Source organism: Nerophis lumbriciformis, linkage group LG35, assembly GCF_033978685.3.
Source record: "Nerophis lumbriciformis linkage group LG35, RoL_Nlum_v2.1, whole genome shotgun sequence".
NCBI classification, from domain to species: Eukaryota; Metazoa; Chordata; class Actinopteri; order Syngnathiformes; family Syngnathidae; genus Nerophis; species Nerophis lumbriciformis.
Genome location: NC_084582.2, coordinates 17,137,213 through 17,156,990, shown reverse-complemented (window position 1 = coordinate 17,156,990; position 19,778 = coordinate 17,137,213). Strand labels below are relative to the sequence as shown.

The 19,778-nt window shown below is 39.4% G+C and overlaps 1 protein-coding gene across 2 annotated transcripts in view; it reads left to right on the top strand.

Moving 5' to 3' along the window:
• The window catches only part of tenm1 (teneurin transmembrane protein 1), a 503,386-nt gene that overhangs the window by 259,289 nt on the left and 224,319 nt on the right, over positions 1–19,778 (top strand). For both annotated transcript variants that reach the window (XM_061927525.2, XM_061927524.2), the window contains exon 7: positions 12,456–12,658. In XM_061927525.2, coding sequence (XP_061783509.2) covers positions 12,456–12,658 — 203 coding nt within the window. The remainder of the gene's footprint in view (positions 1–12,455; positions 12,659–19,778) is intronic.

Sequence of the window (19,778 nt, the reverse complement as noted above, 5' to 3'; positions counted from 1 at the left end):
GTTTAAAAGTCTGTCCCACAAGGCAGAGGGAGGCAGAGACTTTTGAGGCGGTCTCATTCTTTTTGGCAGTTACAAAATGTTTTCGTAATGTGATTTATGTAAGTAATGTGTTACGATAGCATATTACTTCAGATGCAGTCAGTTTTAATTTGTTCAACTACTTAAGTTATACTAGTAGTGATCCTCCAGGATCTTAGGTCCTTTTTTTTCATCATTTGGGCTTTTCAACTGGTGGCCTGCAGTTCAGTTGAAAAAACTTGTGAGCGATATCCAGCGGATTTGCTAAAAACAATAGAGTGATGTCATAGAGGTGATGTTTGACTAGCTTATTTGTTGAAGGTCCTTAAAAACAGCTGAACACTCCTGTAAATCTCACAAATTACTCAAATTAAAGGTCTACTGTAAAATGTGCTGGTTCTCAGGCATTTACAAAATATGACTAATAGTGAAGGGAGAAGTCTGACCCCCACCGCTCGTTCCTTAGCTATATGGAAATGGGGGCACCCAAAACAATTTAAACAATTTAGTTGCATAACCCTGCTCTAGTCACAATGAGCATAACAGGTGGTTGTCAAACTTGACTGATGTTTAACAAGTCCTAGGCTTGAGGAAGTGGTTATGTGTAGATCTTGACCATACATGGCATGGTATGTATGGTACTGCTTCCATGGAAGTTCGAGAGGTGAATTCTTAGTCTGCTATGCATGTTGTCCTTCTGTGGCTTATTCAGTATTTGCTTCATGCTTACCAAATGTTAGTTAGATAGGAATGTGTCTTATCAAATACAATCCCAACAATGCACACCAAACTTTGACCACTCAACGCATACACTCATGAGAACAATGTTTTTATTATTGATCGGCCCACTGGAAAAATTCCTGGTACTCTCAATGGTCAATCTGTCCTCGTCATGTCTTTGTTGACGAACAAATTATTATTTATCTGTTCTATAACAAAACTAACACTTCACGACTGTGGTGGTAAGACTGATTAATGGTTTTACATTGCTCTTGTCATTAATTACTGAGAAATATTGATACATTATTTCATTTAATTATAAACAATGTATTCTGCTTATCCATTCCTTTCTGTGTAAAACATTTCACATTACTACATTTAGAGATTAAAACACATTCACAGGTAAATTATGCAATACTTCAACAATTTCCACAGTCTCCAATTCCCTCTTTTCTCTTCTCTTTATTTTTTATTTGTTTGACAGAGTGAAGCCCTTCAGAGTGATTGCTCATTAACGAGGGCAGACAAGGATCTAGGCAGTGAAATGTAAAAATGCAGACAGAGTGGCTGGGATAGCAGGCTTGGACACAGTGTGAATTATTTCTGTTTCAAGTCTCCATTTTCTTTTTCGAAGGAAGTTTTTGACTGCAGGGTTTTGTTATTGTTGTTAATTCCTGTTTTGTTTGGTATTGAATCAGCTCAAATTCGTAAATGTACAATTATTGAAACATATTTTCGAAACTAGCCGAAACACCTAATCTGATGTTGGACTTTATTTGAACGGGATGCCTTGGTAGCTTGCAGCAGTGGTTGTGAACATTTGACTGGACACAATTCCGAAGTGTATACATGCTTAAAGGGGAACATTATCACAATTTCAGAAGGGTTAAAACCATTAAAAATCAGTTCCCAGTGGCTTATTTTATTTTTCAAAGTTTTTTTCAAAATTTTAACCATCACGCAATATCCATAAAAAAAGCTTCAAAGTGCCTGATTTTAACCATCGTTATATACACCCGTCCATTTTCCTGTGACGTCACACAGTGATGCCAATACAAACAAACGTGGCGGATAGAACAGCAAGGTATAGCGACATTAGCTCGGATTCAGACTCGGATTTCAGCGGCTTAACACTGTCTGATAAGATAATTACTAACAACTATGAACTAGGTTTACAGCATATGAAATACATTTGGCAACAACATGCACTTTGAGATTGCAGACAGCCTATTTCAGGCGCGCTAAGAACATACATTTTTCCACGATTTCAGCACTCAGGTTAACCATACCTAAAAAGACACAAAATACTGCATTACACAAGACTACCCAAATGTACTCGAATGATTGAAAAAAATAAAAGTTTTTAAGCTAAATTATTGGTAAACACAGTTTATGTATAATAATTTACGTAAAACCGCGAGTAATGAATCAAGTTTTCATCAATTAATATATTCTGTAGACATACCCTCATCCGCTCTCTTTTCCTGAAAGCTGATCTGTCCAGTTTTGGAGTTGATGTCAGCAGGCCAGGGAAGCTAGGGTCGATATTCTTCTCTTGATCATCTTCGGTGGCATAAGGGACAGTGTGAGCCAAGACATCCAGGGTGTTTAGCTCGCTTGTTTGCGGGAACAAACTGCCGCCATTGCTTGCCGTGCTACCGAGGTCCGTTGTCCCTGAATAGCTCACACACTCCGGCAGATTCAATGGGGGTCTGGCGGCAGATTTCTTTGACTTTATCGTTGGAAATGCATCTGCTTTGAGTGTCGCAGGATATCCACACATTCTTGCCATCTCTGTCGTAGCATAGCTTTCGTCGGTAAAGTGTGCGGAACAAACGACTGACCATTTCGTCGGCTTTCCCCACACCCTCGTATTTTCAACAAATTCCGTCCAATTTCTTGCCACTTTCGCATCTTTGGGCCACTGGTGCAACTTGAATCCGTCCCTGTTCGTGTTGTAACACCCTCCGACAACACACCGACGAAAGTGAGAAAATGGCACGTGACGTCATCGCTCCGAGAGCGAATAATAGAAAGGTGTTTAATTCGCCAAAATTCACCCATTTAGAATTCGGAAATCGGTTAAAAAAATATATGGTCTTTTTTCTGCAACATCAATGTATACATTGACGCTTACATAGGTCTGGTGATAATGTTCCCCTTTAAACAGGATCGTGAGGATGTAAGCAGGTCACACGCGCTTGCCTGGAGTGAAGGCAACATGTCAGCGATGTCACGATCCTTCATGACGGTTTCAACTTATGTTAATTATTTCCATGTGCTTTGTGTTATTAGTGCTCTCGTTTTTTTTGTTTCCACTTTGTGTGTGCTTATATTTCCTGCTATTTTACCCTTGGCCTACCTGCTGCCACTCTCACCTTTCTCTGATTGGCAATCAGGACCCATCTGTCCTTGGTTGCCAATCAGGCTGCTGCTTATGCTGTTTCTCTGGACAATGCTGGATCATCACTGTTTGTTGCTACCTCGACAGGGTTTTTTGTGCACTTGCTAGCTGCACACGTTTTCATTGGCTTTCATTAAATCATCATTGTACCTGCAATCCTGCTACTGTCTCTGCATCCTTGAGTCATTCCAACAAAGCCAAATGAGTTCATGACATGCGATTTGGACATATTTAAATATATCCGAGAAAGACCCGCTGACAGCGATATTAAAATATCATATTCTTGTAATACCAGCCAGTGGTAAATCATTATTTTCGTAGTTGTATGTTGTTTTATATTTTGATGGATACATATTTATCAGTGCAATTACAATGTCTTGTTTGTGAGGCTAATATCAGTCATAGCCAAAAATGCATAGTGTTAATAATCGGCATAATACTTTTTTTGTGTTTCAGTTTCAGCTTTGGTTTCCTTTTTCCGTTTTTGGTTTTGACCAAGAATTTTCATTTTGGTTCATCCCTCGTATTTATGTTCCTTAAAATGCATTTTTTCCAAAGTCTGTTTCTAAATTTTATTTGATAAAAGCATGTTATGGTTCATTAGTCCCTCAGGGTGAGTCTAGTTGAGAACCACACAGGGAAGTTTTGGTGTTGTCTAAATCATTGACATATTTCACATTTCTGTTATGCGTACTGTTTGCCAATCATATCTAACAGAACATAATTTTCACATACGCAACAGTGGTACAGTACTTTGGTCTTTGCACGGTTCACTTCACAGGATTTGGTTTCCAATAATAATGTTCACAGATACTATTTCTCCTAACAAACTAGTTAGGTTGCCCACTTATCATTCTGCAAAAAAAGAATCCCACACGTTGGTGACTCAGTCTCGTTTGTGTTATTAATAAACTTTGTGAGTCCATACGTGTCCATAACGCCCTTAACTAAAAAATGCGCCATATAGCCTTCTCTCAACTCCCCACCAGAAAGTAATTCTCCCCCAGCTTTGTTGCCCCTCTATGATGTCACCACTGGTTTACTTTGCAGTTTTTAGCTTACTAACACAGTTACACCATGTCACAAGTCACTTTCAGCTGTTATTATGCAGTACAGCTGCAAAATTGCTGAGTTGCACATTACATCTTGTCTGGTTCTGTCGACTCTGACTCAAGTGATTTGGACACAAACAAACATAAGGTACAAGAAGTCAATTGAAAGTAAATTCAACATGTGGCATAAATGCACTGTTCTTGCCTTTAGAAATCCTTCCAATAGGGATTTTATAAAAAGTTGTGGCAGAGTTGCCAAGGTAGACCATCATAAAGGGAAAACATGTGCCATCTGTCATATTGGTTCTTACTTGTTATGGTTCCTTTATTTTAAGCATTTGTTTCCTGTTTGGAGCTCCTAGTTTATATCTACTTCCTGTCTGTCTCCCTGAATGCTTTTGCCCCCCTCACCTGTTTAGAAGCCTGGAAATGTAGTTTGAAAGGTCTAAGTTTAACAGTGACGTGCGGTGAGGTTGATGGCTGGTGAGGCACTGACTTCATCACAGTCAGATTTACAAACATATGAACCCTAAAGAGTATCTTATTCACCATTTGATTGGCAGCAGTTAACGGGTTATGTTTAAAAGCTCATACCAGCATTCTTCCCTGCTTGGCACTTAGCATCAAGGGTTAGAATTGGGGGTTAAATCACCAAAAATTATTCCCGGGCGCGGCACCGCTGCTGCCCACTGCTCCCCTCACCTCCCAGGGGGTGAACAAGGGGATGGGTCAAATGCAGAGGACAAATTTCACCACACCTAGTGTGTGTGTGTGTGACAATCATTGGTACTTTAACTAAACTTTAACTTTACACATACAAACTGTAGCACACAAAAAATCACATTTAATTAAAAAAAACGTTATTATAGTCTTACCTTTACTTATAAGTGCGGGAACAGTGGTGTTCATGTTGGAGGAGTTGTGAATGAATGAAATATGAAATCCGTGCTGCAGTCTGCAGGTGTACCTAATGTTGTGTCCCTGCAGTCGTTCACGGCTTCTCCGGCGCGAGCATTGTTGTTTTTGCACTTTTTGGCTTCTTGTTAAGTGACTTTTTTTGGGTGGATTCGGTCTTGCACGTGGAGGGTTTGGGTGTGGGCTTTGGTTGGTGTGGCACTCCCGTCGGGGGGGTGCAGTCTGCGCGGGGGTGCATTAACCGGCACCAGGAGGCGGGATTACTGCGAGCCTCACACAGTGCGTCTTCGCAGCAGTTTTATGATTGCTCAGCACAAGAAATACTTTACACACATACAGTTGTTGACAAAATACACTGTACATTATATACCTCAGCTAACTAAACTATGGAAATGTATAATATAGTTCATATAGCAATACGGTCTCACTGCACAGCAGGCCAGCAAGTAGCTGAGACCGCAATCCATATTGAGGCACAACTGAGTGACGTGCCTCAACTGGCTGCTGATCACCGCACCGTCTCTTCTCAGTATTTGAACGGCAAATGTGAAAATTCAGCGATTTTGAATAAAAATAATCTAAAACTGGTGAAGTTAAATGGAAAATAACTTTATAGTATAATCACTGAATACATATAACAATTTTTTTTTTTTTTTTTTCTTTTTACATTTTTTTCTTTCCATGATGGCAGGTGAGGCCCCGCCTCACCTGCCTCTAGTGACTGCACGGCACTGAAGTTTATTGATACCTGACTTGTATATTTGCCTCTAAACCTTTATAATACGGCTATCCAAGCAGTAGCCATACTGAAACCGGAATAGGCTTGTGGTTAAAACTCAGCAATAGTCAACCCTGGGCCTGGTAGTAATGTTAAATGCTTATTTAGTCATTGTATTTTTCGTTTATATGTATTTCAAATTGTTTTCTGCATGTAAAACTATAACTAGTGCCTATAAAATGAGATTACAAAACAACATGTAAAAAAAAGGCAGTTTGTATGACATTGTATTTTGTAATAAGGTAAATTTAAATAGTCCTGGGATAAATCCATTTGCAAACATGTCAATCACAGACATAGCCTGAGGCCTTGATGGTGGACGGTCAGGAAGAAAGAGTAATGGAGGAACTGAAGGCCAAGAGCATTATCTTCTCCTGACTCTGACTGACACTCATTAGGCTGCGCAGTGGAGAGAGGTGGCTGAAAGCTTATTAAGCCACCTGCTCAAAAAGACCTTAATTGAATCCAGGTAATTATAGAGGCCCTAACCACTGGGATATTTTTATTCATCCTGCGGCAATTTCACTTTTATTTGGAACACTATTAATGTTTTCTGCACCGATGTGTGTAAGTCACACGGAGAGCTTATATGGGCGTACATGCATACACACACAAAGTTCCAATCCCTCCAGACATGTCCTGTCACAAAGACTTTGGTTTACTGTGTGTCCATTTCCTGCTCCATTAGAATCCAAGGGATGCTAGCATTCTTTGCAAAGACGTTGGTTTCTTTAGACAAAAAATGACTAGATGTGTAATTGTTTTACCTGAATAACCTGTAGGCAAGAAAACAATAATTAGACTTTGTCTCCTGTCCAAATAGCTCATAGTCATTAGCTGGCCAGGTGTGCACACAATACACACACTAAATACAGCATACGGAGACAGAGCTTCAAATATTTCATCCATTTTTTTATGTTTGAATACAAAAAATCATTGAATGTGGTGTATGTGTCTAATTAGTTAGAGTCGAATCATACAGGATTTTGTCTATGTTAGAGCTCTAATCGGTTTCATTTGAAATATGAATAGAACACCGTCATTGCACTGTAAAACAGCTGTCACTACTTGAAATAACCTTATACTAATATTATTAATAATATTGTGTCTTGTTTTGCTTGATACAAGTACACAGCAAGTACAATTGGTGTTGGTTTTTATTTTCAGATTGTTCGCAGCTCCTATATTGTATCGTATAGCAGGTGTAATTTTCAACAAGTTTTCCTACTAAAGGTGTGAACAGAACCTCATTGCTTACAAAAAAGGCACGTTTTCACTCGCATGCTTACAATTTGGAAAATAGATACCGTCCACGATACTTGTTTTACAAGTTCATATTAAATTATGGTATTTTGATGGGGCTAAGGTGTTGGGCTCAGTGTTTCCACGTAACCATAAGACCAGGGCCCAATGTTGGGCCGCCAAAAAATATCTTATTTTCAGCTGTGGTCCCATACCCTTTTCACCCACTTGTGTCAGTAATGACAACAGCAAAAAACAAAAAGTCTGGAGCTAAACTCAGAGAGAAGTTTCTCATGCACAAAAATAAAATAATTAAAGTAGTGCAACTGTATATTCATTTGCACTTAAATGTTATTGACAGTTTATTTAAGAAGCATATATTACTAATATTTATTATTAATTTGTCTATCTGTGTTGGCCCTGGGATGAGGTGGGACTTGTCCAGGGTATACACCGCCTTCTGCCTAAATGCAGCTGGGATAGGCTGCAGCCACCCCCGCAACCTCCAGAAGGGACAAACAGTAGAAAATGGATGGATGGATGGATAGATGGTTAAAACTTATTTATTTAACACTTTATTTGTCCATCCATCCATCCATTTCCTACCGTGTATTCCCTTCGGGGTCGCGGGGGGCGCTGTAGCCTATCTCAGCTACAATCGGGCGGAAGGCGGGGTACACCCTGGACAAGTCGCCACCTCATCGCAGGACCAACACAGATAGACAGATAACATTCACACTCACATTCACACACGAGGGCTAATTTTTTTTTAGTGTTGCCAATCAACCTATCCCCAAGTGCATGTCTTTGGAGGTGGGAGGAAGCCGGAGTACCCGGAGGGAACCCACGCAGTCACGGAGAGAACATGCAAACTCCACACAGAAAGATCCCGAGCCCGGGATTGAACCCAGGACTACTCAGGACCTTTGTATTGTGAGGCAGACGCAGTAACCCCTCCACCGCCGTGCTGCCCTTTATTAACCCCTTTATTTGTATGTACATTTATTTTTCATCAATTTTTATGATTCCCTTCTGTAGTATAATGTGTTTAGTTCTTATTTTTGTAATCAGCCTGACCTGATAATAATCTTTGGTTCCATATCATTTGACATTGTTTATCCTGATATGAGTAATATTACTAATTTAGTGTTAATATTTGAGTGGGCCCCGGGCCTCTTTGTATTGAAAAAGTTGGTGATAAATGTTAAGAACCCCTGGCCTAGCACATTGAATGACAACAGTAAGTAAGTAAGTAAATTGTATTTATAAAGCGCTTTTCACAGATAAAATCACAAAGCGCTGTACAAAACATAGGTGAAGTAGAAAAACAATTCAATTAAAACAACAGGGGCAACATCATAACAAGGATACAAAGTGGGTTATAAAAATAGGTGCATTAACTAAACGTCTTACTAAAAAGAGACATTTTCAAATGTTTTTTAAAAGTTTCAACACAGTCATGATCACGGAGGGACTGGTGAAAATTGTTCCAGAGTCTGGGAGCTATAGCCTGGAATGCCAGGTCTCCACGGGTTTTAAAATAAGTTGTTGGGATCTTTGGAAGACCTTGGCCTGGAGACCGGAGGCTGTGCCATGAGGAGTAGGGGCATAGCAAATCAGTGATGTACTGAGGGGCCCCACCGTGCAACGCATGGAATGTCAGGACTAAAAAGTTAAACTCAATGCGGAATTTAACTGGAAGCCAATAAAGACTGAAAAAAAACGGGGGTGATATGGGCTGTTCTGGGTGCACCGGTCAAAAGTCTGGCAGCCGCATTTTGTACAGTCTGAAGTCTCTTTAGCGTTGACTTGTTGAAGAGAGTGAAAAGAGAATTGCAATAGTCAATGCGAGACGAAATTAACGTGTGAATGATCCTTTCGAGATCCAATTTTGACAACAAATTTCTCACTTTAAAATATTTCTGAGATAATAAAAACAGTTTTTGGTCAGTAATCTCAGGCCTGCTCACCTCGGGTGCCAGACTACCCTTGCACTTTGTCTTCTTTCTGCTGAACATCTCCATCATCCCTTGTTTCTAATGGCGCAAATTGTACAGTTTTCAGCTGCTGGGACAAATGCAAGGAGAGGTTTTTCCTCTCTTGCATCAGCAGCTGTAACCTGATGGCGCCAGCTTCTCTTTGGACATGCTACACTCTTCTTGGCTCATTTATTTCACACTTCTTTATCTTTCTCCTCCTACAGACCTCCTCCTTTCCACACAGCTTTATGCACTACCCATGCTTGCAGATGCCCTGAGCACTGGTCTCTGTCCTCATATTGCGTCAGATTTGCAAAGCTGCAGTACAGTAATTAGCATCAGAAGAACCTGGTTGCTCATCTCCCTGCCAGTCAGTTCGCCCGCCGTGCTGCCTGCGCTCATGTCTGCCTGCCAGTGTTCTGCCAACTGCCATGGCTTATTCATGTCGTATTTATCTAGAGTCGAATAAAAGGATGCTTTTCTCCGGACATCCATTCCTCTGCTGGCCTTTCTTTTTTTGTGGTGAGGCACAAGGATGAGGATTAGCATTAAATGGAATGGACTGCTGAGGTATACTCAGCAGGAATGCATAAAAGCATACTTTAGTTCCGCCAAGCGGCTTACATCCTGCTACTATAATTGGAGAGCATTTCGTGTGTTTTTCTCTCTGTCCAATCGCACACCAAAGGACCCTGAGCTTTTGGGCAGGGATTGTTTTGCACGGCTACTGAGATTGTCTTTGGTTTTAAAATAGACCTTGTGTGATAGTCCTCAGAGGATTTTTTGGTGTTGTTTTAAAATACATTTCCTGGTGGAATTACTTGTTCCCAATGAAATTTAAATCACAAACGCAGAACTGTTCACATCTGTTCTTTTTGCTGTTTGTTGTGACATATGTTGACATATTTTTAATCAAATCAAATCAAATCAAATCAACTTTATTTATGACCAATTATTGTAATCTTCATCTGAGTTTCCAAAAAAAATTGTAACTTAATGGAATTAATGTTCTGCATGATGTATTCTCATCCTTCATCTCGCATTACATTTCAGTCAATAAATATTTTAGGGTGTCAGCTCTCGACTATATTAGTAATCAAGTAATATGTCATGTAGTTTGTTTGATTAATCGAGTAATAGGATAAAAACAACTTAATAGCCTCAATGCATATTTTAGGGAAAATATTTGAATTGTTTTTTGCTTGCAAAAACCTTCATTCTTTTATTTTAATAACGGCAGGTCATCAACATTAAAATGCCACTTTTAACATGTGTGCAAGTGTGTTTGCTGACACACAGACCTCTCCCAGGCAAGGGCGATGCGAAAACTGTGTTTGCATATGCGGTCTTGATTGGATCACTTTTCATTAGTTACACCCAAATTATTAATCGAAGAAACAGAATAGAATGAGTATCAAAGGAAATTAATGTTTGTATACTACATTAGCCAAAAGGCTTAGCGCTGTTGATGGGAAATGGAAGTATGTCTGAAGATGACAATTTTGTCATTTGAGCACACACAAGAAACAAACATATGGTAAATTTTGATTGGACAGTTTATTTGTATGTAGATTTAAGTATAGCTTTTTCACACATTTTGTCGTGGGTTTGGTGGAAAGGTTAGGTGGTCCCAAATGTAGGAAAGAAAGGCGAAGCCACAGGAAAGTGATGCTTAAGCTACATTCAAAAACAAAGTAAAAGTGTCCAAAACAAAGAGTATTGAGTATCTCATGAGAGTATCAAAGCTTTTGAAATAAAATTAATCGATTAATCATTGTAACCCAAAAATGTTGCACAGAACAAGTATTTTTCATCTCATGGTCCATACGAGAGGATATAGGAGATTGTAACTCACATCTTCTCCTACCTGGGAAACCCTACACCGGAGATATTGTTATCTGTCTACTACTATTGGCCCCAGATCATGTGAAAGTTATGTCTTTCTAACAGTCCTTGAAATTTCAACATACACTCAATGGGAAATATTTCCCCCCCAATTTTAAAGAAGTTATGACATTTTTAACAAATTATGCTAGATTAGACAATTCAAATGATCCGACTCTTTTATTAATACCCAGTTGTTTTGTTGAGCAACTTTAATTGTACATTTAAAGAGTATCATAAACAACTGGAGCATGCCCAGTGGGATATGCTGTAGTTGTTGACTAGTTTTGCGAGAGTGTTTCTAAAGGACTCTGCATGCAATTGCCATTGTTGAGCACAGCACTGCTCTGCGCTATAAACGTGAAGGGAAAACAAAGTTAAGGGAGCCCTGTGGTTGTGATAATTGAACCTAAGGGGAACAATGATAAGTGGGATGAATACAATCTAATGCGAAGCCATTCAACTGACACCAAGTCAATAGCTTGATGTCTTATCTTTAAAGGAATAAGCATTAATAATGATCAGCCGTAGCCCATAAGTGTCTGTGCAAGATTTCTAGCGAGATTAATCAGTGTGATTGCAATATCGCTCCAGAAAAGTAGAAAAAAAAGGTATCTCTGATGGTATAATCGGAAGCTATCCCTGCGCTCTCTTCCTCCCTAGCGTTTGACAGCGCATGTGATATATGACGACTGGCCTGTGGGTGTGCATGGCGTCGCTATAATGGAGTGGTAAAGCTACCGCCATTATAGACAGAGAGAGAGCTGACTCGTCCATGAATCTGCCCCTAACTGTTCATCTGCCTTTGTGGCCGTAACGATCGACGGGCTCCCCTCTGTCACCGTATTTCCTCCATCTTCTTTTAGAAGCGCAGATATATCTCCCCATAAAGGCAGACACAAAGAGGGCTGAAGAGGTTTGCCTCCTCCCCGACACAAAAGACTCAGGCCCGGTGGTTGATAAAGGCTTATGGAGAGGCGAAGAGCTGATGGCCAGAGGACTTTTGGAAATACCCATTCTCCTTGCATACAAAGACCTGTTCTCACTCAAGACACTTATCTGTCTGCAGTGGTGCAATTTGTGAATGTACGCACATGTGTATGCCTCTTTACACCAAACTCTCTGTGCACACTATTTCTTCCTCGTTAGAAGATGTTTTTATTTGACATGGCAAAGCCCCAGTGGACAGCTTTTCGGCAAAACCCTTTTAAAAAAAAAAAAAAAAAAAAACACTTAATCTTATTGCTGAGCATATCCCAAGGACTTTTAAAAAGCAAGGCTTTGACCAGTGATCCGTCATTCCTAATGTCTATTCAGTTTCACTTAATTAGTACAGCTGCTGATCCCAATTATGTTTAAGGACATAGAGTTTGCATTAAACTGCTCTTCTGATAGTAAAGAGAGCATGCTGTTCCCCTTGATAAATCTACTGTATTTGAACTTTTTGTCACCTGTATCTGTAGATAAGTGGGTGCGTGGACGCGCCATTGACCGTGGTGAGGTCGACATCGGAACTCAACAGAGTCAGGCCATTCCACCGGGACTGTTTTGGAGGTTTCATTTGACTGTGCATCATCCGACCCACATCAAGTTCAATCTCTCGCTATCCCACAACGCTCTTCTGGGGGTCTACGGACGCAGGAACATACCACCCACACACACACAGGTAAGTCAGCCTTGAGGTTATCAGACACGCTCAGCCAGCAAATCTGATGTTTTGTGCACATCGACACAAAAACACACAGCAAAACATCCACACACTTAGTTTGTTAAAAAAAAACAATAACATTAATTTGTGCACTTGATTACACAATTGTAAGGAGTTAAGTGTATGCCAAAACAAAAGCTTGTGCTATAACCCATAAATGTTTTTGCCAAAGGCTTTAAAAAAGCTTTTCAGGAAACGATCTGATAAATATTCTAGGAAAATCAGCAACAATAACTTCAATTGTGCGGGGTGACTCCCGAATATCATTAAACCTTTGTCAGTTCAAGGCTCAAATATGAAGTGTGACTGCTCCACTATATGAATTAATCACAAGAATCGTGAAAATAAATATTTCAGCCAATGACCTCTGTGCTTGCTTCATAATCAATATAATGTCATACATTGGCACCTCATTTATTTATGTTAATTGTTTCTAGAATGGACCGCAGTAAATGTATTGCCACAAAGTAGGAATCAATAATTATGAATCAAATAGTTTCATAGCTACAGCATAAAAAACTTTGTACACCTTCTAATTATGTTTTTTAACATTATGAGAGCCCCCTAGACCAGGGGTCAGCAACCCGCGGCTCTAGAGCCGTATGCGGCTCTTTAGCGCCGCCCTAGTGGCTCTCTGGAGCTTTTTCAAAAATGTATGAAAAATGTAAAAAGTTGAGGGGAAAATATTTTTTGTGTTGTTTTAATATGGTTTCTGTAGGAGGACAAACATGACACAAACCTCCCTAATTGTTATAAAGCACACTGTTTATATTAAACATGCTTCACTGATTCCAGTATTTGGCGAGCGCCGTTTTGTCCTACTAATTTTGGCGGTCCTTGAACTCACCTTAGTTTGTTTACATGTATAACTTTCTAGGACGTGTTTTATGCCACTTCTTTTTCTGTCTCATTTTGTCCACCAAACTTTTAACGTTGTGCATGAATCCACAAAGGTGAGTTTTGTTGATGTTATTGACTTGTGTGGAGTGCTAATCAGACATATTTGGTCACTGCATGACTGCAAGCTAATCGATACTAACATGCTATTTAGGCTAGCTATATGTACATATTGCATCATTATACCTCATTTGTAGGTATATTTGAGCTCATTTAGTTTCCTTTAAGTCGTCTTAATTCAATTTATATCTCATGAGACACTATCTGTATGTAATATGGCTTTTATTTTTTTGCGGCTCCAGACGGATTTGTTTTTGTATTTTTGGTCCAATATGGCTCTTTCAACATTTTGGGTTGCTGACCCCTGCCCTAGACACTCCCTAGTTAGGTTCAAGTTAAGTTAAAGTACCTATGATTGTCACACATGTGGTGAAATGTGTCCTCTGCATTTGACCCATCCTCTTGTTCACCCCCTGGGAGGTGAGGGGAGCAGTGGGCAGCAGCGGTGGCAGCGCCCGGTAATCATTTTTGGTGATTTATCCCCCAAATTCAACCCAAGCAGGGAGGTAATGGGTCCCATTTTTCTAGTCTTTGGTATGACTCAGCCAGGGTTTGAACTCACAACCTACCGATCTCAGGGCGGACACTCTAACCACTCTAACCACTAGGCCACTGAGCAGGACACCCTATAGTCAACTTTACACTTTAAATCCAATATAGCAATGTCCACGATACTGAACAGTGCGCTCTGGTTGGTTTGGTCTCTTCTATTAGACAATGCTCTTGTAGCGTTTATATTTTTAGTTCAAAATGTTTATTTTGGGCCAAATAAATTGTACAATATGCTTTAAAAAAAATTAAATAATATCCCCCCAAAAATGTGGAATGTGTTGAAGCTGCAATGCTGTATTTGAAGTGCCATGTGACACGGGACAACTCTACGGCATTTTAAGTATCTACAATCGGCAACTCAATAAAATAAATCACCATGATCCCAAATAATTTGACATGCCAAAAAATTGTGTAGTGATCATTGTAAAGATTTCAAAGCAACACATTAGGAAAATCGTTAACCTGAGCCTTTCTAAAAACAAAGTCAGCATTCAGTGACACATCAAATTTAGCATGTAGGCAAAGAGAACAAAAGGATAGGAAAAAATACATAAATAAAATCAAAAATGTTTTAAAAATTGTGGCCGGGAAGTGTACTTTTCCTAAACTAGTGCTTCTGAGTAAGCTGCCAGTGTGCCAGTTTTCAGTCAATCTCTAAATTGAAGGCATTAACTCCTCATCTGCAGTTTGCTTTTAAAGCTGATCAATCCTAGTGATTGCCAGGTCACAAGGGAAATAGGGAAGCTTCGCATGCCACTCGTTGATTCTGCTACACTAGTGCACAGACCTCTCTAAAGTTATGCTTTTGTCCTTGTACAAAAATGTTTTGGTAATCTGTCAGCGCCATATTACAGACCACATTTGAGAGTAAGCCAATGACACAATATAATGCTTAATATAATATAAGCTGTTATATTGTACCGTAGGGAAGGGATTCATATGGCCCCATTCCTGGGTGGATCGTACGTAAGCGAAAAAGGGGGGTGGTTAATTTTTTTGCAATCCAGTCTGCTAAAAATGATGGCAAGCGCAGCTATACATAGCAACTGTACAGTAGGTCAAAGATGGAATTGCCACAAAACATTTGTTTTAAGATATTCAACACTCTACTGTCATTTGGTGGCTAAAGTGTATAATGCACCCCCTTAATTCCTCACATTTCATGTGTCAGGTAAATCGTTAGAAATGGGGCCATAAGATTCCCCCTTCCTATTGTAAGTAGTGTTGTGAAACAATTAATATTTATCAGAATAATCACACTTTTGAATGTTTGTAAATAATTGCAGGAAATCACTTGCTTGTTTTAATTTAAGTCAACTTAAAAAAATAAGTTGACTTTTTTTTTTGTTTTACTTGAATGCACATCATTTTTTTGCTCAAACCCTGGTAACTGTTTGATCTAAAATCCAGTCAGTCAGGATGTATTTTGTAGCTAAATTTGTCATATGCATTGACAGCCCGCACCGCCTCTCAGGTAACCATCAGCGGTTAAGGTAAAAGAGCATGTGCGGTCAAAATAATTTGCTTGATTAAACTCACAATCAAGCCGATATACAAACGTGTATATATATATATATATATATATATATATATATTTTTTTTTTTTTCTTAAATAATTGTCTACAAAAAACATATTGAATCTAGTTCCTACCTGTGTACCATATGTGCCAACAAAACAACATTTATGTACAGATCTTAACAAATGAGGAGTTTATTATCCTTTTTAAAGAGCACCAGGGTCGGACACGCTCATGCTTTTTGGAAGATTTGTAACAAAGTGGACCCCGACTTAAACAAGTTGAAAAACTTATTCGGGTGTTACCATTTAGTGGTCAATTGTAGGGAATATGTACTGCACTGTGCAATCTACTAATAAAAGCCCCAATCAATCAATCAATCAATCAATCAATCAAACACCGATGTTCGTATAGCATGTTAGGAACAAGTGATGTGAGCTAGCATGGCAAATCTTCTGTGTTTTTTAATACTCGTTTGGGTTTTTTGGGTTGGCAGACATTTTTTTTTTTTATTATCAATAAATCCTTTATTTATACCTGCTCAGTGGCCTTGTGGTTAGAGTGTCCGCCCTGAGATCGGTAGGTCGTGAGTTCAAACCCCGGCCGAGTCATACCAAAGACTATACAAATGGGACCCATTACCTCCCTGCTTGGCACTCAGCATCAAGGGTTGGAATTGGGGGTTCAATCACCAAAATGTTTCCCTGGCGCGGCCACTGCTGCTGCTCACTGCTCCCCTCAAATCCCAGGGGGTGAACAAGGGGATGGGTCGAATGCAGAGGACACATTTCACCACACCTAGTTTGTGTGTGACAATCATTGGTACTTTTTTTTTTACTTTAACTTTATTTTCACCTATCTAACTGGGAAATGTGCCTTCTTTTGTAATACAAATATTGACAGTAGGGATGTTCGATAATGGCTTTTTGCCGATATCCGATATTCCCATATTGTACAAACCTTTAATTATCAATACCGATATCAACCGATACCGATATCAACCGATATATACAGTCGTGGAATTAACACATTATTATGCCTAATTTGGACAACCAGATATGGTGAAGATAAGGTACTTTAAAAAAATAAAAAAATAAATAAATAAAATAAGATAAATAAATTTAAAACATTTTATTGAGTAAGAAAAAAGTAAAACAATATAAAAACAGTTACATTGAAACTAGTAATTAATGAAAATTAGTAAAATGAACTGTTAAAGGTTAGTACCGGTACTATTAGTAGCAGCAGCACGCACAATCATGTGTGCTTACGGACTGTATCCCTTGCAGACTGTATTGATATATATTGATATATAATGTAGGAACCAGAATATTAATAACAGAAGGAAACAACCCTTTTGTGTGAATGAGTGTGAATGAGTGTAAATGGGGGAGGAAGGTTTTTTGGGTTGGTGCACTAATTATAAGTGTATCTTGTGTTTTTTATGTTGATTTAATAAAAAAACCCAAAAAAAACAAAAACCGATACCGATAATAAAAAAAAACGATACCGATAATTTCCGATATTACATTTTAACGCATCTCTAATTGACAGGTATGATATAGTTCTCTGTTTGACTTCTAATTAACCAGATCTTCATGGTAATTTTAGCGCTTCCCATCATAATTTCAAAATATATTAGAAATACGTTTCTTTGACCTAGTATGACACACACAAGCAAATAGTAGTCACAGGCTGACATGTGAAATGTATTAAAGTGTTCAGAACCAAATGCGACATTTTTTTCACTCTCTTCACAAAGAAATGAAATTAGTTTTTTTGGACACTAATGTGACAAGCCTGAGTTGGGCAACAAGCCACAGTTAGTATATGCTACTTCAATGAGCTTATACTGTATATACAGTATATAGAGAGGGAATGCAAGGGTGAACCTTTATGCCAGGGGTGTCAAACTCAAATACAGAGTGGGCCAAAATTTAAAACTGAACAAAGCCGCGGGCCAAGGTTAAACAAATTAACCTTTAATGTACTCTACAAGCTATCGTCACGTCCGCTTTTCATCCATTCTAACATCGTTCAGACCCAGTCACAAGATATGTGCGGCTTCTGTACACACACACGAGCGAATGCAACGCATACTTCAACAACAACAGCGATACAGGTTACACTGAGGGTACCAGTATAAAAAACTTTAACACTGTTAGAAATATACGCCACACTGTGAATCCACACCAAACAAGAATGACAAACACATTTCGGGAGAACATCCACACCGTAACACAACATAAACACAACAGAACAAATACCCAGAATCCTTTGCAGCACTAACTCTTCCGGGACGCTACAAAATACACCCCCGCTACCACCAAACCTCCTCCCCCCCACACACACACACCTTGTAGCGTCCCGGAAGAGTTAGTGCTGCAAAGGGTTCTGGTTTGGTGTGGATTCACAGTGTGGCGTATATTTCTAACAGTGTTAAAGTTTTTTATTCGGCTACCCTCAGTGTAACCTGTATCGCTGTTGATGAAGTATTCTAATTCTAATGTGTGTGCGTGCAAAAGCCGCACATGTTATGTGACTGGGCTAGCACTCGTTTGGCTGGCTGGCTGGCTGGCGTTTGGAAGACTCCAGGGAGGATCGGCGGGCCAGCTTTAGTGTCAATTTGGTATCGCCTCAAGGGCCAGAGTTTGACACCCATGCTTTATGCCGAAGCTAATTGCGTCAAATGACAGCGTTATTTTTTTAATCTAATCGATGAATTTGAATCGCTAAATTAAAGCTGCGTTCAAACTAGCTACATTGTGACGGTGTGGAGCACGACAGAACCCTAGGTGGCATGATGAGCAACAGCAGCTTGTCGTGAAGCCCCCCGCCCACCACGCCTTATACCCTTGTGTATGACCCAGGGTTCCATGAACGCAGCAACCAACTCACCAGAGTCGTTCTAGATTTGCAGCCCTTTGAGACACTCGTGATTTAGGGCTATATAAGTAACCTTTGATTGATTGATTGAATAATTTACCCGATAGGAAGTGTTTCCTTGCTTACGTGTTCGCTGGCAAACTTTTCCCGAGCTGCCTGATTTCACTGCAGAGAGCGAAACCTCTTGCTCTCTGTTTGAAAGCGACATATGAAGAAAACATACACACAAACATGGCAATTGAAGTTATCGAGTTCATTTTCATTCATCGTTCGATTAATTGATTTATTGGCCGAGGCCTAGACGCGCGGGTCTCCTGCACAATGCGGCTGATGTTTTTGTGCTCCCCCCCAAAAAACAGAAAAATTAATAAAGGATGGAGCCAAAAGGCATCATGAAGTGACAAAAAGTACAAATGTGGAAACTCAGTACACTGATTTTTTTGGCATTATTGTTGTAATCCAGTGGTTCTTAACCTTGTTGGAGGTACCGAACCCCACCAGTTTCATAAGAGCATTCACCGAACCCTTCTTTAGTGAAAAATACAATTTAGTTTTTTTTCAAATTCAAGACAAAGTTATATGTTTTTGGTAACACTTTAGTATGGGGAACATATTCTAAGTAACAAATACTTAATTTAGAGTTATTTGGTTAGGGCCAGGGTTAGAGGGTTAGGGTTATGATAAGGCCATGCCGAATAAGTAATTAATAAGTACTTAATAATGACTAGTTAAGAGCAAATATGTTAATAATTTGCATGTTAATAAGAAACTAATTAATGGTGAATATGTTCCCCATACTAAAGTGTTACCATGTTTTTTTCCTGGTGCACAAAATGAACCGTGCATGAACATCACCTTGTTCAAAGAACAAAATCAACACAGTGAATAAACTCACAACAAATTACACACTTGCAAATCAGTCAGCTGTTGCCGTATCCGTAAAACGCCGATAGGGAGAAGCTTTTATTTACACTATGAGTCGGGTGTGTCTTGACCTCCGCCGAACCCCTAAGCCCGACTCACCGAACCTCTCGGGTTCGATCGAACCCAGGTTAAGAACCACTGTTGTAATCTGTACTTGTGTGATTTATTCTATGCCATACTTGTGTGTGGCAGAAAACATGAAATTACTTTACAATGTCACTTTTTTGTTATACACGTCAATC